Source organism: Rhinoraja longicauda, chromosome 12 (assembly GCF_053455715.1).
Source record: "Rhinoraja longicauda isolate Sanriku21f chromosome 12, sRhiLon1.1, whole genome shotgun sequence".
Classification (NCBI taxonomy): domain Eukaryota; kingdom Metazoa; phylum Chordata; class Chondrichthyes; order Rajiformes; family Arhynchobatidae; genus Rhinoraja; species Rhinoraja longicauda.
Window position 1 is genome coordinate 40,707,422 of NC_135964.1, and position 26,730 is coordinate 40,734,151.

The following is a 26,730-nucleotide window of genomic DNA, read 5'->3' on the forward strand; positions in this document are numbered from 1 at the left end:
TGAGACGGCGCAGAAACAGGCCCTTCGGACCACCGAACCCGTGCCGGCCAGCGATCCCCGCACACCAACACTATCCTACACACCCCAGGGACAACTTACAATTTCACCTAAGCCAATTAACCTGAAACTTGAACGTCTTTGGAGTGGGGGAGGAAACCGAAGTGCCCGGGGAAAACCCACGCAGGTCACGGGGAGAACGTACAAACTCCGTACAGACAGTACCCGTGGTGAGGATCGAACCTGGGTCTCTGGAGCTGTAAGACAGCAACTCTACCGCTGCACCACCATGCCGCCCTAAACATTTGTTCTAAACATTTACATATTCGCAGCTTGGAATCAGGAATAGAATGATAAATCTACTCCTAGTATTTGAATACCATTCTTGATACAATGATTGTTTTAGGCTAGAAATGGGAACACTAATAGGTATTTGGCCGACTGAATAAATGGTTTATTTGGACTTACAATGTAAGGGTTAAACCACTGCTGATCATAATATTCTGATTTGAATGTTGCTTTGCATCTAATTAGTATGTGAAATAGTAGTTTTGTTTAAAATATGCTGAAAGCCTTTAAGGAGCAATAACATGAAGATGTAAACCGCTTCAGAATGAGAAATAAATAGGTTTCCAGACCCGTAATATATTCAAATTAATTTAGTTGGTTTAACACCCAGCTGTGTTTTCTGTGCCTTGTGGTAGGTTCGTCTTCAGCAATTGAGAGCTTGCAAGGGATTCTCGACACAAATACCAGGCTGTGGAATTTGCAGTGAAGATTCACTTACACTAACTCATTCCGTTGCACAGTTAGAGTCTGTGACAGTCCTCTCCCCCCCCCCCAGCGTTACACTACTTCTTTTAAACGGCGGGCTTTGCAGCCCAGTTTGGCAGCACTTGATTGCCACTTTGTGATTCACCAGGTTTTTAAGTTATGTTTTTTTTTCTGGGATTCAAGTCAGCTCCCGTTCAATCTTATTGTGGGCTGGGCGAATCCAAATCCTCTGCCGGCTACTTTAATGACCTTTTGAAACCAAATGCGGGTCACCACTTTTCACTTTAGTTCAGTTTAGTTTAGAGATGCGGTGTGGAACCAGGTCTTTCGGCTCACCGAGTCCACGCCGACCAGCGATTCCCATACACGAACAACATCCTAGGGACGAGTTACAATTTGTACCGAAGCCATACCTGCACATCTTTGGAGTGTAGGAGGAAACCGGAGCACCCGGAGAAAACCCATGTGGTCACAGGGAGAACATACAAACTCCATACAGACAGCACCCGTTGTCAGGATCGAACCCGGGTCTTTGGGGCTGTAAGGCAGCGACTCTACTGCTGTCTGAAGAAGGGTCTCGACCAAAAGTCTGAAGAAGGGTCTCGACCCGAAACGTCACCCATTCCTTCTCTCCCGAGATGCTGCCTGACCTGCTGAGTTACTCCAGCATTTGTGAATAAATACCTTCGATTTGTACCAGCATCTGCAGTTATCTTCTTATATTACTCTACTGCTGTGCCACTGTGCCACCCTGAAAACATCAAAAACATCTCAGTCTTTGTTTACAACACTTCTGGTTTTACCTTTGGTTCAGTGTAACTTTAGGTTCAAGAACAGCTTCTTCCAGTCAACCATCAGGTTCTCCAACTGCCCTGCACAGTTCTAACCACAGTCCCACCTCAGCACCAAACCACTATGGACTTTGCATTACTATAGTTGCTCTATGCACCAACAAGTTCTTGAATCACTCTGCACAAAGCTAACAACATCCTACTTCACCACTGAACCACCACGGAATTTGCACTACCATATTTGCTCGACATACTTTGGTTTTTACACCATCATGGTCTAATTTACTTTAATCTCCTTTCTACAACTATCAGGTTCTTGAACCAACCTGCACATCCCAATCCTACCTCAACAAACAAACATTATGGTCCATCTTTTGCACTACGATGGACATTTTTTTAACTAATTGTAATTTTCTAATTATGTTTCCTAATTGTAATTATGCAGTAATGTCCTTTTTTGCATACTTTTCTTTTTAAAATTGTATGCGTAATTTATGTACAGTTTATGTCATGGAGTCATTCAGTCATACAGCATGGAAACAGGCCCTTCAGCCCAACTTGGGCACACTGACCAACATGTCCCATCTACACTAGTCCCACCTGCCTGCACTTAGTTCACATCCCTCTAAACCCATCCTATCCATGTACCTGTCTAAATTTTCTTAAGCGTTGTGATTGTACATGCCTCAACTACCTCCGCCGGCAGCTCGTTCCATGCACCCACCACCTTTTGAGTAAAAAAGTTACACCCTCAGGTTTCTATTAAATCTTTCCCCCCCCCCCCCCCCCCTCACCTTAAACCTATGAATAATTTGTCTGTGCATTTGACTGAGTCTCTGTGCCTGTGATGGTGCTGCAAGCAAGATTATTCATTGTACCTGAATCTCACTGTACTTGTGTAAACGATGATAAATTCCACTTGGCTTGATAGACTGGGTCAACTGTGAAGCTGATGTACTTTAAGAAATGTGTCAGAAGCAACTGCAGATGCTGGTTTACATCGAAGACAAACACAAAATGCTGGAATAACGGGACAGGCAGCATTCCTGGAGAGAAGGAATGGGTGACGTTTCGGATCGAGACCCTTCTTCAGACTGAGAGTCAGGTGAGAGTGACTCTCAGTCTGAAGAAGGGTCTCACCCATTCCTTCTCTCCAGAGATGCTGCCTGTCCCGCTGAGTTACTCCAGCACTTTAAGAAATGTTTGGCCTGAAACGCAACTCCTGAAACGGCGAACACAATGTAGCAGCAGAATGCATCCTGTGGAGAGAGATTGGGAGGGGAAGGGGAAAGAGAAGGGGAGGATTCAAGTTGATCTTCAGTATCTGTGGCCACCCACTTATCATCTCCTGCTCACAGTTGCCAGCATTATTGAACTTCATGCCACATTGCCCCAGGCCACTGTGAGGTACAGGCTCATTAAATTGCTCACATGTAGTGTTAAGACCACAAACCTATTTATTTTGTAGTAGGCTGAGTGGAATTTAAATACAATGAATTGCCTTTAAACCATTACAACAATACAATACAATACAATACAATACAATACAATACAATACAATATATCTTTATTGTCATTGTACAGGGGTACAACGAGATTGGGAATGCGACTTCCATACGATGCAATAAATTAATTAGTTAGGAAGAGGGGATGTTCAACGAGATCTGGGTGTCCTAGTGCATCAGTCACTGAAAGGAAGCATGCAGGTACAGCAGGCAGTGAAGAAAGCCAATGGAATGTTGGCCTTCATAACAAGAGGAGTTGAGTATAGGAGCAAAGAGGTCCTTCTACAGTTGTACCGGGCCCTGGTGAGACCGCACCTGGAGTACTGTGTGCAGTTTTGGTCTCCAAATTTGAGGAAGGATATTCTTGCTATTGAGGGCGTGCAGCGTAGGTTCACTAGGTTAATTCCCGGAATGGCGGGACTGTCGTATGTTGAAAGGCTGGAGCAATTAGGCTTGTTTACACTGGAATTTAGAAGGATGAGGGGGGATCTTATTGAAACATATAAGATAATTAGGGGATTGGACACATTAGAGGCAGGAAACATGTTCCCAATGTTGGGGGAGTCCAGAACAAGGGGCCACAGTTTAAGAATAAGGGGTAGGCCATTTAGAACGGAGATGAGGAAGAACTTTTTCAGTCAGAGAGTGGTGAAGGTGTGGAATTCTCTGCCTCAGAAGGCAGTGGAGGCCAGTTCGTTGGATGCTTTCAAGAGAGAGCTGGATAGAGCTCTTAAGGATAGCGGAGTGAGGGGGTATGGGGAGAAGGCAGGAACGGGGTACTGATTGAGAGTGATCAGCCATGATCGCATTGAATGGCGGTGCTGGCTCGAAGGGCTGAATGGCCTACTCCTGCACCTATTGTCTATTGTCTATTGTCCAATCAGCATAAATTTAGACAACCGAGGGAAACAAAATTGGAGACTGTTTTAAAACAGAATAAAGTGCAAATAGGTCTGTGCCGGTTCGCTGTGCGATGTGACCATCCGACTCAGCAGGACCGGTTCAGAGCAGCCATGGCCCTGGGGATGAAGCTGTTCCTGAGTCTGGAGGTGCGGGCGTAGAAGGCCTTGTAGCGTCTGCCAGATGGTAGAAGTTCGAACAGACTATTGCAGGGGTGTGAGGAGTCTTTGTGGATGCTGGTGGCTTTCCTGAGGCATCATCATCTTGAACAACCAATGGTAAGGTCTGAAGAAGGGTCTCGACCTGAAATGTCACCTATTCCTTTTCTCCGGAGATGCTGTCTGACCAGCTGAGTTACTCCAGCTTTTTGTGTCTATCTTCGTTTTAAACCAGCGTCTGCAGTTCCTTCCTAGACAAGCTTGAACAACCAACAGGCCTACTCATGCTCTTATTTTTTATGATTGATACAATGTTTAAGTTAGCAGGCAAAAGAAGGTTCATGGCATTTTGCTTAATGCAACTGAACCCAGATGTTTTGTTCCACATTTGTGATTTTCCTTTAAGATTGTACAAGAACTTGCTCATGCATGACCATTCTTTAAATACCTTTTCCCAGGGTGGAAAGATCCCCATCCGATGGACTGCACCGGAAGCCATAGCCTACCGCAAGTTCACCTCTGCCAGTGATGCATGGAGTTATGGGATTGTTCTATGGGAAGTGATGTCATACGGAGAGAGGCCTTACTGGGAAATGTCCAACCAGGATGTAAGTACCTTCTTTAGACTTTGGAGATACAGCGCGGAGACAGACACTTTGGCCCTTCGAGTCCGCGCTAACCAGCGGTCACCCCGTACACTAAACTACACACGCTTGGGACAATTTTTTACAATTTACTAAAAGGGATGGAGAGGTTTTAGTTTTAGAGATACAGCATGGAAACAGGCCCATCGGCCCACCGAGTCCGGGCCGACCAGTGATCGTAGTCACTAGCACTATCCTACACACTAGGATCAATTTACAATCTTTACCAAAGCCAATTAACCTACAAGTTTTTGGAGTGTGGTAGGTAGGGGTGCCAACTATCTCACTCCCAAATACGGGACAAGGCGCCCCACGCGACCTCACCCAGCCAGCGGCCACGTGCTCCCGCTCCACCAATGATGGCCGCCCGGGCTGGGAGGCGGGTTGCTACGCAACTTCTGTGAGGCGGCGCCCGGGCCTCCAGACCTAGACTTTCCAGAGCTAAAATGTTGGAAACCTAGAGTGTCGGGGCCTACAGTGTCGGGGCCTACAGCGTACGGGCCTACAGCCCCCCCCCCCCCCCCCCCCCCGGGTCTAATACGGGACAAGGGCAGTCCCGTACGAGACAAAGCAATTTAGCCCAAAATACGGGATGTCCCGGCTAATACGGGACAGTTGGCAACCCTAGTGGGAGGCGACCGGAGCACCTGGAGAAAACCCACACGATCACAGGGAGGATGCACAAACTCCATACAGACATCACCCATAGTCAGGATCGAACCCGTGTCTCTTGCACTGTAAGGCAGCCACTCTACCATTGCGCCTCTGTGCCGCCCTTCATTCCGTGAATTGTTGTTTTGAAAATAACTTGTGCAGTGCTACGTAGAAAAACCAGGGCATTGCAAGTGGCCATTCTTTTCTATGTCACTGAGAGGAATAGAGGAGGCATATAAAGAATACTCTTGCTGTTGGAGAATAGCTTAAGCATGTTATTAGGATTCTCAAATGTAGATTGGAAGTAATGTGTAGGCCTTCACATCATTAACAAAAGGCTAGCAAAAATATAATGTAGAGAACTACGTATGTCCTACTTACATAGAACAGTACAGCACAGGCAGCCCACAATGTTTGTGCCGAACAGGATGCCACGTTAACCTGAACTCATCCCTTTATTCCTTGCACTATCATGTGCCTATCTAAAAGCCTCTGAAATGCCACCATTGTCTCTGCCCCCACAACCAACCATGGCAATGTGTTCCAGGCCCCCACTGCTCTCTGTGTATAAACATGCCCTACACATCTCCACTAAACTTTCACCCTCTCACCTTATAGCTGCGCCATTGAATGTTGGACATTTCCATCCTAGGGAAAAGGTTCTGACTGTCTACACTATCTATGCCCCTCATAACTCAATATACCTGTCTGGGAAGATGTTCAATCTGTTACAGTAGTTCCTTAGAAAAGATTACTAGTAGCCCAGGCACTAGTTTTTGCTCATATAATATGGAGAGGTTGTGGAACTCCTGTCTGTTAGTGCAACACATCACAAGTTCACACCGATGACTACTTAAGTGATGGGCAAACCCAGTCTTAAGATGTTGGGGGGAATGGAATGGAGAAAAAAAACTGCAGTGTCGAAGTAGCTGTTAATTTTGTTTGCATGAACTGCAAGCATTATAAAAACAAAGTTACTTTGTCGTGACTGGGGTGAAAAGTTCTTTGTGTATCTGTTGACCCACACAGACCATTTCCTCCTGGACTCCCAGTAGGAATCCAATATATCAATGTAAAGCATAGTGGAAGTTAATATTCAGCAGCTTTAACTGTTGCTTTGAACCATCAAATTAATATATGAGATGTGTTTTCGACCAAGTTAGCGTGCGGGTTAATAGAATACACAAGAGGCTTTGGTAAGAACGCATTATGAAGTTGCAAGGGAACAGGGCAGGTTGGAAAATATATCCCTCTGTGCCGATACATCAATGACAGGATACAGCAGAGCGTACATCAAAATCACAATTCTGTCTAGCGTCATAAATTGTGTGCATCAGGTTCGCCTCTCACAGCATGTAGGGTGTATACATCAGCATGTGATGCATGTATGTGCCATTCCGACTCAAGAACTACATTCCTCTGTCAGAACTAGAAGATCGTTTACAGTTCAAGCCATTTAAAATGAAATCTTCAGCACTCCGTCACAAAGCACCAAGGCATCCATTCCTAACCTTAAAAAAACAATTGTTCAAAAGATGTAAATAACCTTTACATTCCCAGCCTTTAAAATATCTAGTCAAGCCGGGGAAATGTATTTCTTAATACCATGATTATGAGTTATAAAGGGTACAATTTCTATTGGAAAAGAGATGCTTAACATGAGGATAGGCACAAAAAGCTGGGGTAACTCAACTGGACAGAGCACATCTCTGGGGAGAAGGAATGGGTGACGTTTCAGGTTGAGACACTTCTTCGGACTGAAACGTCACCCATTCCTTCTCTACAGAGATGCTGCCTGTCCCGCTGAGTTACTCCAGCATTTTGTGTCTTTGTTCGGTATAAACCAGCATCTGCAGTTCTTTCCTACACTTAACATGAGGATCACTGAATCAGCAATTTTCCTCCCAGCGTATCCATGTTCCTGACCCACTAATACATTGCAGCAGTCAGGCAAGCATTGATATATGTACATTGCAGGCCTGGGCAACATTTGTTCATGTATATGTGGCCTGTGTGCAGTGGGGCTTCACATGGAAGTGAACGTAAGCAGCAAATGAGACACTCACTGGGGCAGAATGGCAGCACAGCGGAGAAAACCCATGCATTCACAGGGAGAACGTACAAACTCCGTACAGACAGCATCCATTGTCTGGAACAAAACCGGGTGTCTGGCGCTGTAAGGCAGCAGCTCTACCGTTGCGCCACTGTGCCGCCCAAAACATGACACGTTTTCATTCATTCTCTAGCTGTGGAGAGCCTTTCGGCTCAAAATATATACAAGGTGCAATCAGTAGAGTCAAGCGTCAAGAGTGTTTTATTGTCATATGTCCCAGATAGAATAATGAAACACTTACTTGCAGCAGCACAACAGAATAGTCGTGCAGGTTTCCCTGCCACTTGTCCACAATACATATTGGTCCAGACATGTCCACGATAAAAAAAATTGTTTACCTGTGCTTTTATGAATCAAGATGGCTTTTCAGTTGCCGGAAAATTTCCAGACCTGGGTTTCCGATTAAGTTCCAATTCTTTGGCATTTTCCAACTTACATCCTTCCCATAATAACTCTTTCTAATCCTCTCTATTTCCTCCCTTGTCAGCACCTGGACTACATACTTTAATTCAATTTATCTTTCCTTCTTTCATGCTAATTTTATCTAATTATTTTTGTGCTTAAAAACAAGCAGGACTGCGGATTCAGCCTTTTAAGTTTGAGGAATTAGTCAGTAATTCTTATATTTTAGAAACATAAAACAAATATGAACACCACCACCTGACCCCAGCGATATCAATATTGATTTCTCTAACTTCAAGTAACCCTTGCATCCCCTCTCTCTCCGTCCCTCCCCCACCCTAATCGTTGTGCTCGTTTCACTGGCGTCCTGGTGAGTTTCATTGTCTGTATAACTCGTTGTCACCGAGCCAATAGACAATAGACAATAGGTGCAGGAGGAGGCCATTCGGCCCTTCGAGCCAGCACCGCCATTCAATGTGATCATGGCTGATCATTCTCAATCAGTACCCCGTTCCTGCCTTCTCCCCATACCCCCTGACTCCACTTTCCTTAAGAGCTCTATCCAGCTCTCTCTTGAATGCCCACAGCTAACAATGCACCATTTCCTTGATCATCGTTACTTTTTTGCAGGACAGGCAGCATCTCTGGAGAGAAGGAATGGGTGACATTTTGGTTCGAAAATCAAGTGAAAGGTGCCCAGGCCTGCATTGCACATATATCATTGCCTTCTTCACTCTGAAGAAAGGTCTCAACCTGAAGCGTCACCCATTCCTTCCCTCCAGAGATTCTGCCTGTCTCGTTGAGTTACTGCAGCATTTTGTGTCTTTCTGCGGTGTGAACAAGCATCTGCAGTTCCTTCCTACATGTTACTTCTTTGCATATCTTCAATTCTTTGTTCTATATCTCTCTCTAATGCCCGTCCATATCTCTTGTTTCCCTGTCCCCTGACTCAGTCTGAAGAAGGGTCTCAACCCAAAACGTCACCCATCCCTTCTATCCACAGATGCTGCCTGTCCCGCTGAGTTACTCCAGCATTTTGTGTCTATCTTTGGTGTAGACCTGCATTCGCAGTCTCTTCCTACACACTACCACCACCTGTAAGTTGCTCCCAATAAGCCACAAGCCAACTATCTTAGAAATATATCATCGTTCCTTTCCTGTCACTGGATCAAAATCTCTCCCTTACAGCTTTGAGGGTATACCCACACTTTAAGAACTGCAGCAATTCAAGAAGTCAACTCATCATTACTTTCTCAAGGGCAACTAGGAATGGGCAATTAAATGCTGACTCAGCCAGGGAACTCCGGCTGCCTTGAATGAAATTTTTTAAATGGCAATAATTCACATGGTTACTAATATCATTCTATTAATAGTAGAGAGGTTTATTCATGGCATCTAACTCCCCCTTATTCTACTAAACAGTTTCCAAGGTAGCAGGAAACAATCAGAAATTCCCCCATCACAATTATCCCATTAATATAATGGCCATCTCAAAAGCTCCACTTACACGGCACTCATTCACAGTACACACTACCTGCTTTTACAAAAACACTCGGAGAACATTCAATTCACACTTTGCTGACCTGAGGTAATTTTTATTGGTGTGCTTGAGCTGAGAGCTGACGAGATTCAGTGTTTGTACCGTTTATACTAAATTACTTGGCTTCCATACCCGCTGAATTATATTTTCCGTAGAGAGCATTAGGAGTTTAGTACATCAGGCATTTCTATCAGTCCAGTGCCAAACCGACCACGTCATGGTGGCGTGGCACGAGGGTAGTACTACGGTACTTGGGCGGCCACAGTCACGCAGCGGGAGAGTTGCCGCCCTACAGCGCCAGCGACCTGAGTTTGATCCTGACCAAAGATGCTGTCTGTACAAAGTTTTACGTGTGGGCGGAAAACGAAGATCTCGGAGAAAACCCACGCGGTCACGGAGGGAACGTACAAACTACGTACAAACAGCCTCCTTAGTCAGGATCGAACCCGGGCCTCCGGCGTTGCAAGCGCTGTAAGGCAGCAACTCTACCACTGCGCCACTTTGGTAATTGGCTTTGGTAAAAGATTGTAAATTGTCCCCAATGTGTGGGATAGTGCTCGTGCACTGGGATCACTGATTGGTGAGGACTCGGTGGGCCGAGGGTCCTATTTCTGCGCTGTGTCTCCAAAACTAAAACTAAAACCTCTCCATCCATCCTGAGCGAAACTGAGAGTTTCTGGATGGAGATAGGTGCCAATGACTCTGCTGTGATTTGGATGACTTGAAAGAAAGATCGAACTTGGAACTGGGTCCTAACTTTCAGGTGCAGACGCTCTAGAGTGCAGCCAAGTCCTATTTCGCTCCTTGTGCAAATTCAGCACAAATGCTAGCCTTGGTGAAGTTTATTTGAAATGATGGTCATGTGTGTCTGATAAATTTTTTAATCATTAGATTACACTAAGAGATAAAGGCAATAAGTCTGTAACTGGTGCTTCCTGCGTGGGGAGGCTTTTAGAAGGTACGTTCGACTGGATTTCAACACAACAGTGTTTATCAGTGCCTACCACCTGAGACCTGCTTCATGCGAATGGAGGGGAGGTACCTCAGATGCTGGTTTATACCGAAGATAGATACAAGATGCTGGAGTAACTCAGTGTGTCAGGCAGCATCTCTGAAGAAGGGTCTCAACCCGAGACATCGTCTATTCCTTTTCTCCAGAGTTGCTGCCTGACCTGCTGAGTTACTCCAGCATTTTGTGTCTATCATCATGCCAGTGGAGTCTCTGGCTTAACGCCCAGGCCAAACACACATATTTTTTATGCGTGTTTAATTTCCCCATGTTTCTGAGAACAGTAGAGTCAAAGAGTGATACAGCGTGGAAACAGGCCCTTCGGCCCAACTTGCCCACACCGGCCAACGTGGCCCATCTACACTAGCCCCAACTGCCTGCATTTGGCCCATATCCCTCTAAACCTTTCCTATCCATGTACCTGTCTAAATGTTTCTTAAACGTTGCGATGGTACCTGCCTCAACTACCTCCTCCGGCAGTTCATCCCATACACCCACCATCCTTTGCGTGAAAACGTTACCTCTCGGGTTCCCATTAAACCTCTCCCCCCTCACCTTAAACCCATGCCTTCTGGTTCTCAATTCCCCCGCACTGGGCAAGAGACTCTGCGTGTCTACCCGATCTATTCCTCTCATAGTGTTCAATTGTTCTCCAGCGGTTTCTGACGCTGCCTTCGATTGTATCCACATTCAGGTTATTAAAGCGGTGGACGAAGGATATCGACTGCCGCCCCCCATGGATTGTCCAGCTGCCCTGTATCAGCTGATGCTGGATTGTTGGCAAAAGGACAGGAACAACAGGCCCAAGTTTGAACAGATTGTCAGCATCCTCGACAAGTTGATTCGGAATCCCAGCAGCCTGAAGATCATCGCCAACGCTGTAGCAAGGTGAAGCAACACTATTCCTTTTTCAGTCTAAATTAGGGCAGAAATGTGTTTTCTGTGATACATGCTAAATGTGGAGGCAATTGTTACAATTTATTGAGGCAGTAAGTGCCTGCTGAGCTCCCATTCTGAAATCTGTTGCCATTAAGTTTCAGAAGCCAAGTTTAGCACCAATACGCTCCTACACTATGAGTTTACCATGTACAATAGTGGGTAGCGAGGTAAAGTTGCTGCCTTGCAACGCCACAAACCCAGGTTCGATCCTGGCTACGGGTGCTTGTATGTACAAAGTTTGTACGTTCTCCCCTTGACCTGCGTGGGTTTTCTCCGAGATCTTCGGTTTCCTCCCACACTCCAAAGACGTACAGGTTTGTAGGTTAATTGGCTTGGTGTAAATGTAAAATTGTCCCTAATGTGTGTAGGCCAGTGTTAATGTGTGGGGATCGCTGGTCGGTGTGGACTCGGTGAGCCGAAAGGCCTGTCGCATCTGTCTGTATCTCTAAACTAAACTAAAACAAAAGAGATTGTCCTCTTTTCAATATGCATGGTTTAAGTTTTCCTGGGTTCATGAGTCTGGTGCGGATGCACCAGACTGCCATTAAGCATTTGGAGAGATGAAAAATGCTCATCATGTATAATCACCTGCGATATAAGGGTCCACTGAAAAGGTTTGCCAAAGGGAAATGGATTTGGGAAATGACGCATCTTCGTACACCATTGCAATTTGGAAGGATACGGGTCAAACATGTGCAAGTAGGACTAACTTAGATAGGCAACTTGGACAGCATGGACAAGTTGGGTCATGAAGCACCTGTTTCTGTGCTGTATGACTATGATTCTATGACTCTTATTCATTCTGAAAGAGGCTCGGAACAATAGGAGGAGATGAGAGGCTTCATCATTCTCTTTGCATAAAACATTTGTCCTTTACTCCCATTTCCACCTTAAAATTAAGAATGTTCTTTGTTGCTCTGACATTTCCCCCAATTGTAATGGTGCATTTAATTTTAACACGGAATACTGTTCTTTGTTCAAACAACTTTCTGAAAAAAAAAATATTAAGCTTCAAATCCCAAATTGCATACCGGGCCTGCTCCACTATTAGTTTTCTGTAATATGTGTAATTTGAATAAAATGATGAAAGGATTATAGAGTATACATAAATGAAGCTGGTTTTAAGTGGGATCCCAGGGGTTGTGGAAGCAGACTGTTGGTATGGTAATGCATCAGTTATGAGGTGTAATAGTATGCAGCTCAGTGCCAGAGGCACAAATTTGATCAAACATGATCATTCTTTTGAATGTAGCTCATTTTGTAAAATAAACCACAAACAACAGGTTAATGCTGCTCCATCCATGTGTGTGGTACTGTAAATTGTGTTTGAAATCAGGCCCCCCCGAAGCACACAAAGTTAATTATTTTTATTTATACGATGGATTTAGCGAGGATATGCACACCTTCCCTTAATGCATGGTAATAAATAAAAATCAAAGACACAGGCCTGTTCATTCTCCCATCATGATTACCTCCTTCCAGATTGGAATCCCGAACCACCTTCGCTCAGTCCGTCTATCTGATCTCACGGTTATCTCAAGTCTACTTGACCTTCCGGTTGCCAAACACTTTAATTCCCCTTCCCATTCCCACACTGACCTTTCTGTCCTAGGTCTCCTCCACTGTCAGAGGGAGGTCAAATGCAAATTGGAGGAACACCGCCTCATATTTCTCTTGGGCAGCTTACCCAGCGGTATGAATATTGATTTCTCTAACTCCGTAACCCTTGCATTCCCTCTCTCTCCATCCTACCGATACCCTCGTCGTTGTACATGTTTCAATGTCGTCCTGGTGGGTTTCATTGTCTGTGACTCGTTTTCACCTGGCCCACAGCTAACAATGGCATGTTTCCTTTATCATCGTGACTTTTTCGCATATCTTTCATTCATTTGGTCTCCATCTCTCCAGATCACAGTCTATGTCCCTCATTTCCCTTTCCTCTGACTCTCAGTCTGAAGAAGGGTCTCGACTCAAAACGTCATCTATTCCCTATCTCCAGAGATGCTGTCTGACCCACTGAGTTACTCCAGCATTTTGTGTCCAGATTTGGAATACACTATTGGGTCAGACAAGTCCCACCTATCCTTAAGTGGAACATCAAAATAGGACACCTTGTTAATCAGACACAATCTTTTCTTTCTCAACTACTTTAGAATGAAGGGAGCATTACATGTTCTGATAAAACATGAGTTTTATAATTCAACACCAATGGGGGGAAAAAAGAAAATATTTAAGTATGTTATTTAAATAAATTTCTTTAAGTGTCAGTGAAAATTATTCCGTTTTTCTCCACAATCTCCATATTTTCTCCACTTTGTGTTGTGCTCATTTTTGATTGCCACATTTTTGATAGTCTGACCCAGGATTTTTCTATCCTCTGCTGGTGTCCTTGAGCGTGACTAGGCAATGTTATGTCAGATAGGATGTGTGCTTTTCAGTCCAGTGCAGAGTGGCCGCACTTAAATCAGCAATTTATAGTGGCCAATTAACCTACTAACCTTAAGAATATGACAGGAAATAAGAGCACCTGGAGGAAACCCACATGGTCACAGGGGGTAGATTAGATGCAAACTCACTCAGAAAGCACCAGAGGTCAGGATCAGGCCTGGGTCACTGGAGCTGCTACAGAATAGTTCAACTAGCTGTGCCACTGTGCCTCCTTAAAGGCGGCAAAGGGTTGATATTTAAATTATACCGTTGCATAGATTTATTCAGGTCGAGTTTAGTTTATTGTCATGTGTACCGAGGTAGTGAAAAACTTTTGTTGCTTGCTAGCCAGTCTGCGGAAAGACAACATATGATTACAATTGAGCCATTCACAGTGTGCAGATACGTGATAAAGGGGAAAATATTTTTTAAATGTTTAGTGCAAGATGTGTTAGCTAATATTGGTCCAGGATCCCATTTAATCCCCAACTTTCAGAACTTTAGCACTGGTGATTTATTAGAGGCATTAATGGCTCAGCGGGAAACAGCAGGACGGCAACTAAGCTAGTAAGGGCAGCAGAGAAAAAAACATACCCAATTTGTCTGTTCCTGTCTAAATCAATAGGATGCATGACCCAGTCAATGAACTGCCTGGTCCAGGGCCACAGAAAGTCATCTGGGTCTCATGCTGATCATAATACTGTTCCGGAATATACCACCATTCTCTAATGCTCATATGGAGACATCATGGACTCTTCACAGCTAGATCCAAATTCCTTTGGACCATTAAATTGTCCAGATGTCTTCCCAGAAGAAGGGAGAGAAAATACACCTTTCTAAACACTGGGGGAGTTGGGGGAGCATTTTCTACAAGTACGGTTTTCTCTAAGTGCTGGCGATCTTAGATTTTATTCGCAAGTTTAGTCAAACACCACAGTAATCAATAGCTTAATTCTCAGTGGTTGCATATTTAGCAAGTGTATTTACATTCAATTCAACAGTTCCCATTTTCAAAAGCTATGTTTTTTAAGCCGATTTCTTAATTTTATTTGTATTTCCCATTTCTGGCATTTTTCTCCTTTCAACATTGAAAGATTGGCAGAAGGAAAGAAAACATGACAAACAACGATTTTATCATAGAAGTTCCTGACAGATTCTTCCCCTTTTCCCCCTATCTCCCCCTCTCTCCCCCCCTTCTCCCTATCCCTGCCCACCCCTCTCTCCCTAACCCCTCTCTGCCTGTCCTGCTGAGTTACTCCAGCATTTTGTGTCTATCTTTCATTTATCCCCCTCTCTCTCTCCCCTCCTCTCTCTCCCTATCCCCCCTCTCTCCCTACCCCCCCCCCCCTCTCTACCTGTTCCGTTGAGTTACTCCAGCATTTTGCATCTATCTTTGGTTTAATCCAGCATCTCTCTCCCTATCCCCCTCTCTCCTCACTCTCTCTCCCCCTTTCTCCCCCTCTCTCTCTCCCCCTCTCTCCCCCTCTCTCCCCCATCTCTTCCTATCTCTCCCCTCTCTGCCTATACCCCTGCCCCCCTCTCTGCCTGACCCACTGAGTTACTCCAGCATTTTCTGTCTATCTTTGGTTTAAACCAGCATCTCTCTTTTCCCTATCCCCCTCTCTCTCCCCACTCTCTCCCCTTCTCTCTCTCCCCCCTCTTCCCCCCTCTCTCAGCCCCCCTCTCTCTCTCCCCCTCCGGTCTCTTCCCCTATCTCTCTCTCCCCCTTCTCTCTCTCCCCTCCCTCCCTCCCTCCCTCCCTCCCTCTCTCCCCCCCCCTCCCCTTCCTTTCTTCCCCCCACCCCTACATTTTATGATGTTTGCATGGCTATTAATAAAAGAACTAGTCTAGTGGGGAGAAGCATTTATTATGTACAGAGTCCTAATAGAATGGCTAATTGCAACCCAACACAAAGGAAATATGTCCAAACTGGATCAGGGTAATAACAATTTCATTTTTGTGAAATTTCAAATAAAATATGCTGCATCCTCCACATAGCAAAGTAAGCTGGATATCCCTTTGTAGGAAGGAGGACCCTCTGCTTCTGTTGGAAGTAAATTTCTTTAAGAAGAAACCAAGTCGGAATCAAAGCAGGATTTTCCCTTAATATTGATGTTATTGTTTCATATCGCTCAGAGTTCAGTTAGATCTTTAACTTTCCTGCTTAAAACTATTTCTTCCCAGTGCAAATGCCTGAGAGTTCCGTTAGATCTCTATCTCTGCTGCTTAAAATCATTTTAAGTCCCTGTGCAAACGCCTGAAATTGTAATGATACGCCAGGAACATGTTTATCCAGCTCTTTTGAGGTAGAAAAATGTCTCAAGGTTCTTCACAGGAATGTAGTCAAACAATGTTTGATGATGATCAATACAGAAGAGCTAAAAGTCAAGCAACAGGATAATTTTCATTGGGGAAATATCCTAAAGGAGGAAAAGGAAAGATAAAGATTTAGGCAATGTATTTCAGAGATCAGGACTGAGCAGCCACTGCTGTTGAAGTAATTTAAAATCAAGTGAGGCTAAAATTGGAAAAATTCAGGTTATTTTAGATTTTACTTTTACTTTAGAGATACAGTGCGGAAACAGGCCCATCGGCCCACCGAGTCCGTGCCGACCAGTGAACCCCGAGCACTAACACTGCCCTACTACGTACGAAGGACAATTTAAATTTTGTACCGTAGCCAATTAACCTACAAACCTGTACGTCTTTGGAGTGCGGGAGGAAACCGGAGGACCCGGAGAAAACCCTTGCGGTCACACGGAGAACGTAGAAACTCCATACACACAGCCCCCGTAGTCAGGATCGAACCCGGGCCTCTGCCGCTGTAAGGCAGCAACTCTACCGCAGCGCCACTATTGCTCCCCTATTGTTGTTTGTTCACAAGATGTGAATGCCACTGGTGGAGCCAGCATGTGGAGCCCTTCTAAAATCAGTGGAGATCCACCTACTTAACTAAGGCATTTGCACTGGACAAAATAATGAGAGTCAACCACTGTGCTATGGATCTAAGTTATATTGTCAGACCTAAGAGGGCAGATTTTCTTCCCTAAAGGATGATAGCAAACCAGATGGTTTTTAACAATAACCTTATATTGCCATTATCACATTACTGATAAAAGCTTTTTATTCCAATTTCTTCAAACTAATTGAATTTAATTTCCCCAGCTGTCTCGGTGGAATTTGATGTAAAAGTTCCAGATCTTAGGGACAAGCCTCTGAATTATCAGTCCAGTGACAGAGTATGTATACCTGAGAGGTTTAGTTTTTAGTTTTAGAGATACAGTGTGGAAACAGGCCCTTCGGCCCACCGAGTCCACGCCCACCAACGATCACCTGTACACTAGTTCTATCCCACGCACTAGTGACAATTTACGGAAGCCAATTATCCTTCAAACCTGTACGTTCTTGGAATGTGGGAGGAAACCGGAGCACCCAGGGAAAGCCCACTTGGTCACAAGGTGAACGTACAAACTCCGTACAGACAGCACCCCTAGTCAGGATCAAACCCAGGTGTCTGGCGTAAGACAGTAACTCTACCATTGCGCCTTTGAGCTGCCCCTGCTTAGAGCATTGTGGAACAAGGGGATTATAATGACAGGGTGAGCATAAGGATTCATGGAAGGGTTATAATCACCGATGAGACTTTTACAATTGTAAGCTAGAAATTTATACATGCAATGCCAGGTTAAAGATCGTTGTTCAGGCACAGATCATGTTGCATACCATTGACCAATATTGCACACAATTCTGGAAGAGTTGGTGGCAGTAGTTTATAATGTACAGACTTAGCATAGGTTTTTCATGTACCCTCACCCAGTTTTTCTGATATTTATCTTACTTGAGGACATCAACAGTGGTGCATTGGAACATTTGGGGTGGCGCAGCGGTAGAGTTGCTGCCTTACAGCGCCAGAGACCCGGGTTCGATCCTGACTACGGCTGCTGTCCGTATGAAGTTTTACGTTCTTTCTGTGACCACGTGGGTTTTCTCCGGGTGCTCCAGTTTCCTCCCACACTCCAAAGGCGTACAGGTTTGTAGGCTAATTGGCTTCGGTAAAATTGTAAAATTGTCCTTAGTGTGTAGGATTGTGTTAGTGTACGGGGTGATGGCTGGTCGGCGCGGACTCAGTGGGCCGAAGGGCCTGTTTCCGCGCTGTATCTCTAAAGTAAAGACATTTTCTTTCCAAGTAGTCCAGAAGTTCAATACTGTTGAGATCATGTTGCTCTTGAGAGTGAATGATACTGTTCACTCTCAGAAAAAAACCAATTTAGAATAACACTAAGGAGTCAAACTGAAAGTTAATTAAATAGTTCGACACATTTCTCCTGCAATCGGAGATGCAACGCAAGGAAATCTTACGTAGACTAACCTAAACTGGGATCGAAGTGATCGCAATGTGACATGTATTCCCCACGTTATCAACATTTAGTGGGCAGAAAACTCAGAATGAAAATTACAAAAATAGTGTATAAAATTATGAGAGGAATAGATCAGGTAGACGCACAGAGTCTCTTGCCCAGAGTAGGTGAATCGAGAACATAGGCTTAAGGTGCAGGGGAAAACATTTAAGAGGAATCTGAGAGGTAACTTTCTCACACAAAGGGTGGTGGGTCTATGGACGAGCTGCCAGAGGAGGTAGTTGAGGCAGGGACTATCACAACGTTTAAGAAACAGTTAGACAGGTACATGGATAGGACAGGTTTGGAGGGATATGAACCAAACACAGGCAGGTGGGACTAGTGTAGCTGGGACATGCAGGCTGGTGTGGGCAAGTTGGGCCGAAGGGCCTGTTTCCACACTGTATTACTATATGACACTATAAGTGATTTCACCTTATCAGATGGATAACGAGTAAAGAAGAGAGGAAATAAATCTGACAGTAGAGGTGGTACCGGAAAACCTTCACCAGCCAACTTTTACAGAGAGGCTCCCTCTAATCAACATTTGGTGCAGGTTCAATGTCCATGCAGATTATCCAACCACAAGGCATCTTGTGTTCAATTTTGGGCACCATGTTAGAGGAAAGATGTTGTCAAGCTGGAAAGTGTGCAGAGAAGATTTACAAGGATCTTGCCAGGACTCGAGGGCCTGAGGTTCCAAGAAATATTTGGACAGGTACATAGCTTAGAGGGATGTGGGCCAAACGCAGGCAGATGGGACTAGCGTAGTTGGGACATGTTGTCCAGTTTAGGCAAGTTGGACCAAAGGGCCTGTTTGCACACGATAAGACTCCATGACACTCCATGACACAAGGCATCTATGACCACCTGAAGATCTTGTCCAACCTCATAAATGCACCTGCACTACTCTCACAGTCATAATCTTGGTCACCTTGGTTATCTCCACCTTACCTTGAAATCATTACAGTGGATATAGCCAGATTTAATATACTGCTGCTCACTAGAGCATTATAGAAGTGAAAAAGAACTCAGTGTCAGAGAAAGAGTATAAGAAAATAACTGCAGATGCTGGTACAAATCGAAGGTATTTATTCACAAAATGCTGGAGTAACTCAGCAGGTCAGGCAGCATCTCGGGAGAGAAGGAATGGGTGACATTTCGGGTCGCGAAACGTCACCCATTCCTTCTCTCCCGAGATGCTGCCTGACCTGCTGAGTTACTCCAGCATTTTGTGAATAAATACCTTCAGTGGCAGAGAACCTTTGAGTTTTGGTCAAGGCATCTTTTGCTTTGCACCCTGAAGGGGCATTTGGCTGCGTCGCCAAGCTACTAAAAATACAGGCATGCACGGAGTACTCACGCACTTACAGATACCTACCTGACAATTTCCCTTTGCACTAACAAAACTGCCACCTCTGTGCACTGTAGAAACCTGTGAATGCTCTCATCTTCCAAGGCTGAAGCACGCACTCATTCCTTGTCACCACTCTTCCCGAGATGAAAGAGTGCTGGTTGCATTCTGATGTGTTCCTCTAAGAGCCACTTCCTGAAGTCTAAGGTGTGAGAAAAGCTGCTACCATCACAGGAAATTCAACTCCTAACATCCAGCATCCCAGCTCAAGGATTTTGGAATTGGCTCTGGGGCAAATAAAGCTTGCGTAACATGCATGGCTTCAACAGCAGAACGAGTTCAGTGAAGGGCGAGCATAGAACTGGATGATGTTTCACAGGTGGAAATAGATGGTCCAAAGCTCAAATATACCATCAAGATTGTAGGAAGGAACTGCAGATGCTGGTTTACACTGAAGATATACGCAAAACGCTGGAGTAACTCAGCGGGACCAGGGGCATTTCAAGTCAAAACCCTTTTTCAGACTGAGAGACAGTGAGGAGGGAAACTCCCCTTTCCTTGGTCATCGATGATGGCTCTGATCGGTTCTGAACGTTTCCATACCCCTAGTTTCCCTCTGCCCCCCCTCCATTCTCAGACTGGGACTCTCAGCCTGAAGAAGGGTCTCGACCTGAAATGTCATCCAGTCCTTCTATCCAGAGATGCTGCCTGTCCCATCAAGATTGTAAGTCATCTCTAACAGTCGACACAATGGATAAGGGATGGATTCTGTGCCAAGCCAAGCAACAATGGCTTTGTCTTTCCCAGTGTTTGGATAAAGGAAATTTGTGCACCTTCACTATTGAATGTCAGACAACCAGAGACTGCTGAGAGATTAGGTAGTGATGGTAATCCATGATGTCACTGCTGTGATGCTGCCCAATATTGTTCGAGACACATATTGTCAAATTATTTATTTGTTTCTAATACATTATAAAATGGTTGCAGCAGGGTGTCTAAGTTCTTACCACTAATTCACTCAGTTAAATCAAATGAAAACCAGGATTAGACATTATAAGTTTCTGAGCAGCTGTGCAAGTGATCTGGCCAGACCTGCTCATAGTAAAATGGCCAAAGCCTTTATGATTTACTTTATTCTTTTACTTTTATGTTATCCTTAAACTTTTAGTTTGGAGATACATCGCGGAAATCAGCCCTTCGGCCCACTGAGTCCGCGCCGACCAGTGATCCCCGTACACTAACATTATCCTACACACACTGGGGATAATTTACAATTGTACCGAAGCCCATTAATCTACAAACCTGTACCACTTTGGAATGTGGGAGGAAACCGGAGCACCCAGACAAAACCCACGCAGTCACGAGGAGAACGTACAAGATCCGTACAGACAGCACCCGTAGTCAGGATCGAACCCAGGTCTCTGGCACTGTAAGGCAGTAACACTACCGTTGTGCCACTGTGCCGCCCTCCTTAATTTCTATGGCTATTTCTTTTAGTATCTCTAAAGACAGGTTCTGTATCATAATATGACAGGAAAACAGATAGTAAAAACTATTAAAAGGCAATATGAAGAGAGGCTTTCAAATGATCCAAAACGAAAGATAATTGTCTTTTATAATAACAGGATGAAGTTGATGGTCAGAAACAATATGACCTCCTTATTGATATATAATGGTAATACGGTTTTTTTTAAAAACAAATGCAATGCTAGCATTTATTTAGAGAGGGTTTATGTACTAAAAATAGGGATGTAATGTTGAGGCTCTACAAGGCGCTGGTCAGGCCACATTTGGAATATTGTGAGCAATTTTTGGCACCATATCTGAGGAAGGATGTGCTGACTCTGGAGAGGGTCCAGAGGAGGTTTACAAGAATGATCCCAGGAATAAGTATGTTAACATTTGATGAACGTTTGACGGCACTGGGCCTGTACTCGCTGAAGTTTAGAAGAATGAGGGGGGACCTCATTGAATCGTACAGAATAGTGAAAGGCTTGGATAGAGAGGATGTTTCCAGTAGTGGGAGAGTCTAGGAAGAGAGGTCATAGCCTCAGAATTAAAGGAAGTTCTTTTAGGAAGGAGATGAGGAGGAATTTCTTTAGTCAGAAGGTGGTGAATCTGTGGAATTCTTTCCCTCAGAAGTCTGTGGAGGTAAAGTCAGTGGATATATTTAGGGAGCGATAGATAGATTGTCGATTAGTACGGGTATCAAAAGTTATGGGGAGAAGGCAGGAGAATGGGATAAGGTGGGAGAGATAGATCAGCCATGATTGAATGGCGGTGTGGACTTGATGGGCCGAAGGGCCTAATTCTACTCCTATTACTTTTGATCTTATGATTATTTTTAAAAATCATGAAAAAGCAAATATGTTGAATGGTCAGCAGTTACAGGAGAAGATGATAACATTCTGGATATTGATTCAGGGGCAGTGAATTGCTAAAATTAAAAGATGCAAAATAAAGTAATGAAGATAATAATGGCACAGCAGACAGACACATCTCCAGGATAAAATGGTTTCCATCTAAGGTTTTGAGAACACTACTAATGCTGGATTAGAGCATTTTACCTACAAGAAGATATTGGACAAACTTAGAATATTTGCTCCGAAGAATCAGCACTGAGGAGAGACCTAATGGAAGTTCATAAAATTATGGGAGTTATAGATAGGGTAGGCATTCAGAACTAGAGAGATAAGAGGGATTCGCTTTAAGGTCAGTAGGAGAAAGTCTAAAGAGATGTGTGGCTTGAGGTTTTTTTTTACACAGTGATAGGTTTCTTGAACATGCTACTACTACTAGGGGGTGTTGGTGGAAGCAAATACGAAAGAGGTACCATAGAGGCTTTAAAATAGGTAGATGGAGGTATATGGATCATATTGCAAGCAGAAGAAAATAGTTTAACTCGGCGACATGTTCGACACAGACATCGTAGGCTGACTGTTCCTGTGCTGTATGTTGTAATATGCTTTAACTGCAATTTTCCATAGTTCAGGAAATTCAGGAAATGTGCCATTAATTGTGCATGTCATTCTACCATTTAAGAAAGGTGATTGAGGGACACGTAGTCCAACAGGTGGATACGAGGAACTGCAGATGCTGGTTTACAAAAGCATGAAATAAAGTGCTTGAGTAACTCAGCGGGTCTGGAGAACATGGATAGGTGGATGTTTCAGGTTAGGACCATTCTTCAGACTGATTGTGAGATAGGGAGGGGGAAAGAAAACTGGAAGAGTGGAGGGGCAGGACAAAGGTCTGAAGAAGGGTCTCGACCCAAAACGTCACCTATTCCTTTCCTCCAGAGATGCTGCCTGTCCCTGTTTTGTGTCTATCTTCGGGGCAGTACAAAGCCTGGCAGGTAATAGGTGGATACAGGTGAGGGGTGATAGGCAGATGGTGGACAAAGACCAGGGATGAAAGGACAGAAAGTGTAAGACAAAAGAATTGAAGAGTTACGAGTTGTGAAGCTAGAGGAAGGAATGTAGGTGGCAGGGGATCGACAGGGTGCACTGCTCATTTAATATCATTTGGTGTCAAGAGTCCAGAGTATTTAATTTTCCTATGTACTGACAACAAAATAATAAAATTCTTACTTGCAGCAGCATAGCAGGCGTGCAAACACACAGATAATATATAATAAATCCACATTCAGTAAATTAAAATGACACAGAACTAGTGCAAAAAAAAATCCCCTTTGAGCCAACACCGCCATTCAATACGACCATGGCTGATCATCCAAAATCAGTGCCCTGTTCCGGCTTTTTCCCCATATCCCTTGATTCCATTAGCCCTAAGAGCTAAATCTAACTCTCTCTTGAGCACCTCTGGGGAAAAGGAACAGGAGACGTTTCGGGTCGAGACCCTTCTTCAGACTGAGTCAGGGGAAAGGGAACGTGAGATATAGAAGGTGAAAAAGAGAGATATAGAACAAATGAATGGAAAATATGCAAAAAAGTAACAGTGATAAAAGGAACAGGCTGTTGTTAACTGTGGGCTGGGTGAAAACAAATTGCAGGTAATAGGACTCAACAAGTCGACTTTGCAACGAGTATAATGGGTTGGGTGGGGGAGGGAAGGAGAGAGAGGGTTGGGGAGGGAAGGAGCAAGGGTTACCTGGTTAGAGAAATCAATATTCATTCTCTCGAGAGATGCTGCCCGTCCCGCTGAGGTACTCCAGCTTTTTATGTCTTTCTTCAATATTCATACTGCTGGGTTGTAAGCTACCCAAACTAATTGATTTGTTATCACAGCCATCTCTAATAATAGGAAATAATAGGAAATCTTATTTTCAAATAGTCCGCGATGCTTACATCCATAATGAATGCTAGGATTTTCACTGCAAGATCAATATTAGAAGTGAACCTCTTCACAACGTTGTGAAACACATAAGGAGGCAGATGGTTGCTGACTAAACAGATACCAGGACTGGCAGTTACATGAGCGTTGTGTACTACTCAGGGAGCCGAGAGCCCATATGTGAGACTCACTTGAATGTAATTCCTACAAGCTGTGGGACCCATCAAAAACATGCCCTACGTTCTAACATTGCTCTGTTGTAGCACTTAATGTACAGCTTGGAGCTGACATTTGATGAATTGAGTAGGCCTTTAACTCTGTAGGAAACAGAAAAAGATTGCCATTAAACACAAAATGCTTTTTGCTTAATTACCTCAGATTTTTACTCCCCTAGATGAAAGCAAATCACCACCCCGAGTGCAATCTTACCAGGGCAAAATTCCTGCATCTCAACACCCCATCTCACAATCTTGTGTCAGATAGAAGCAGCACAATTAAAATGTGCACGCGTCCTGTGAAGTTCAGGAGCACGATCTGTCCTGTATCAAGGCATGAACGAAAGCCTTTTGCAGGTTGTCAGGCCGTAGTTTCCATTGAATGGGGGAAAAGTTCAAGGTCATTTGAAGCTAGAAACCATGTGTAGGCAGGAGCTGCAGATAGTCACAAAATGCTGGAGTAACTCAGCGAGACGGGCAGCATCTTTATAGAGAAGGAATGGGGGACGTTTTGGGTCGAGACCCTCCTTCAATCTGAAGAAGGGTAGAGAACCAAAGCGTCACCCATTCCTTCTCTCCAGAGATGCTACCTGTCCCGATGAGTTACTCCTGCATTTTGTGTCCATCTTCGATTTAAACCAGCATCTGCAACTCTTTCCTATGCAAGGAATTGCAGATGCTGGTTTCGACCAAAGATAGGCGCAAAGTGCTGGATTAAAGTCATACACGCAGCAATCATTGGCATAATCCTGCTTTCCTTTATTGTAAAAGACATACGTGCTTTGATTGGTTTGACAGATGGCTAAGATAGGACAAAAAACACAAAATGCTGGAGTAATTCAACGGGTCAGGCACCATCACAGAATAGGTGAAGTTTTGGGTCGGAACCCTTCTTCAGACTGAAAGTAGAGGTTGGTGGTGGGGGGGAGGGGGGGGGGTAAAGTAACCACTGAGTTACTCCAGCATTTTGTGTTTATCTTCGGTAGAAACCATGTGTTGATCTAACACAATAAAGCTTGGATGTGTCAATCTTCAAATTGCAACTTGGTGCATGAAGAGGTCTCTGATAGTTTGCAAATCTCTGTGATCTTTCAAGAACAATGTTGTAAAGTTGGAAAGGGTACAGAGAAGATTTATGAGGATGTTGCCAGGACTCGAGGGCCTGAGCTATAGGCTGGGACTCTATTCCTTGGAGCACAGCAGGATGAGGGCAGATCTAAAAGAGGTGTATAAAATCATGGGAGGAATAGATGGGGTAGACACACAGAGTCACTTGCCCAGAGTAGAGGAATCAAGAACCAGAGGACATAGCTGGACATAGAGGTGAAGGGGGAAAGATTTAACAGGAATCCGAGGAGTAACTTTTTCACACAAATGGTGGTGGGTGTATGGAACGAGCTGCCAGAGGATGTAGTTGAGGCAGGTACTATCACAATTAGACAGGTACATGGAAAGGACAGGGTAGGAAAATAAAAGTCTGAAGAAGGGTTTCGATCCAAAACGTCACCCATTCCTTCTCTCCCGAGATGCTGCCTGACCCGCTGAGTTACTCCAGCATTTTGTGTCTACCATGGAAAGGACAAGTTTGGAGGGATATGAGCCAAATGCAGACAGATGGGATGTATAACTCTATGATTCTATAACAACATTCAATCTTCCCTTACCTACAAATATCCAGTTAACATTAGATCTACTTTAGTTGTAAAACATCTTCAAACTAGACATCTTTAAAACATTATATCAAAAAAGACGAACGGCTATGGATATTTCTTTCAGTATCTCGCTACATGTTTACCTTGCACTAAACGTTGCGTAGGAAAATAACTGCAGATGCTGGTATAAATCAAAGGTATCACAAAATGCTGGAGTAACTCAGCGGGTCAGGCAGCATCTCAGGAGAGAAGGAATGGGTGACGTTTCGAGTCTGAAGAAAGGTCTCGACCCGAAACGTCACCTATTCCTTCTCTCCTGAGATGCTGCCTGACCTGCTGAGTTACTCCAGTATTTTGTGATACCGTGCACTAAACGTTATTCCCTTGTCATGTATCTGTACACTGTCAATGGCTCGATTATAATTATGTGTTGTCTTTCCGCTGTCTAGTTAGCACGCAATGAAAGCTGTTGACTTGGTACACGTGACAATAAACTAAAACTGAACAGTTTCAGATCAATCAGATCAACCGAGGTTCCTTGTTTGAAGTATTAGGTTGCTGAAGATTCCCGAGGGCAGGACCTTTTGATTGGGGTAGTAAAGTTCACCACTTGACCACACACAACAGACGTTGCTGCTTTTTGCCTTGATTGTAAGAGGATAATCAATAAGTCAGGGCTGGTTGGGAAGCCTCCAAGGTACAAATTGAGCAGTGTTTAATTCAAGCATCGATTCCTAAGATCATCTCCCAGCTCTGTTTCACAGCCTCCAGGCGAAGTTAACTAAGCCAGCAGAACTTTCTTCTGATATTAATCTGTGCATTGGGGTTAACATCGATTAGCCCCAAAATTTCAATGCAGCAGAAAGCCATATGGATGATACTTCCAAATGAAGTGCTTCCTACATTCTTTATTTTTTCTTTCCCTACATAGATGGGTTTAATTCACTCCTCAGTTAATATACAAG

At 44.2% G+C, this 26,730-nt stretch overlaps 1 protein-coding gene across 3 annotated transcripts in view; it reads left to right on the forward strand.

Moving 5' to 3' along the window:
- epha3 (eph receptor A3) overlaps positions 1-26,730 on the forward strand; it is a 251,299-nt gene that overhangs the window by 211,663 nt on the left and 12,906 nt on the right. For all 3 annotated transcript variants that reach the window (XM_078409603.1, XM_078409605.1, XM_078409604.1), the window contains 2 exons: positions 4,584-4,733; positions 11,182-11,375. In XM_078409603.1, the coding sequence (XP_078265729.1) occupies positions 4,584-4,733; positions 11,182-11,375 (344 nt within the window). The remainder of the gene's footprint in view (positions 1-4,583; positions 4,734-11,181; positions 11,376-26,730) is intronic.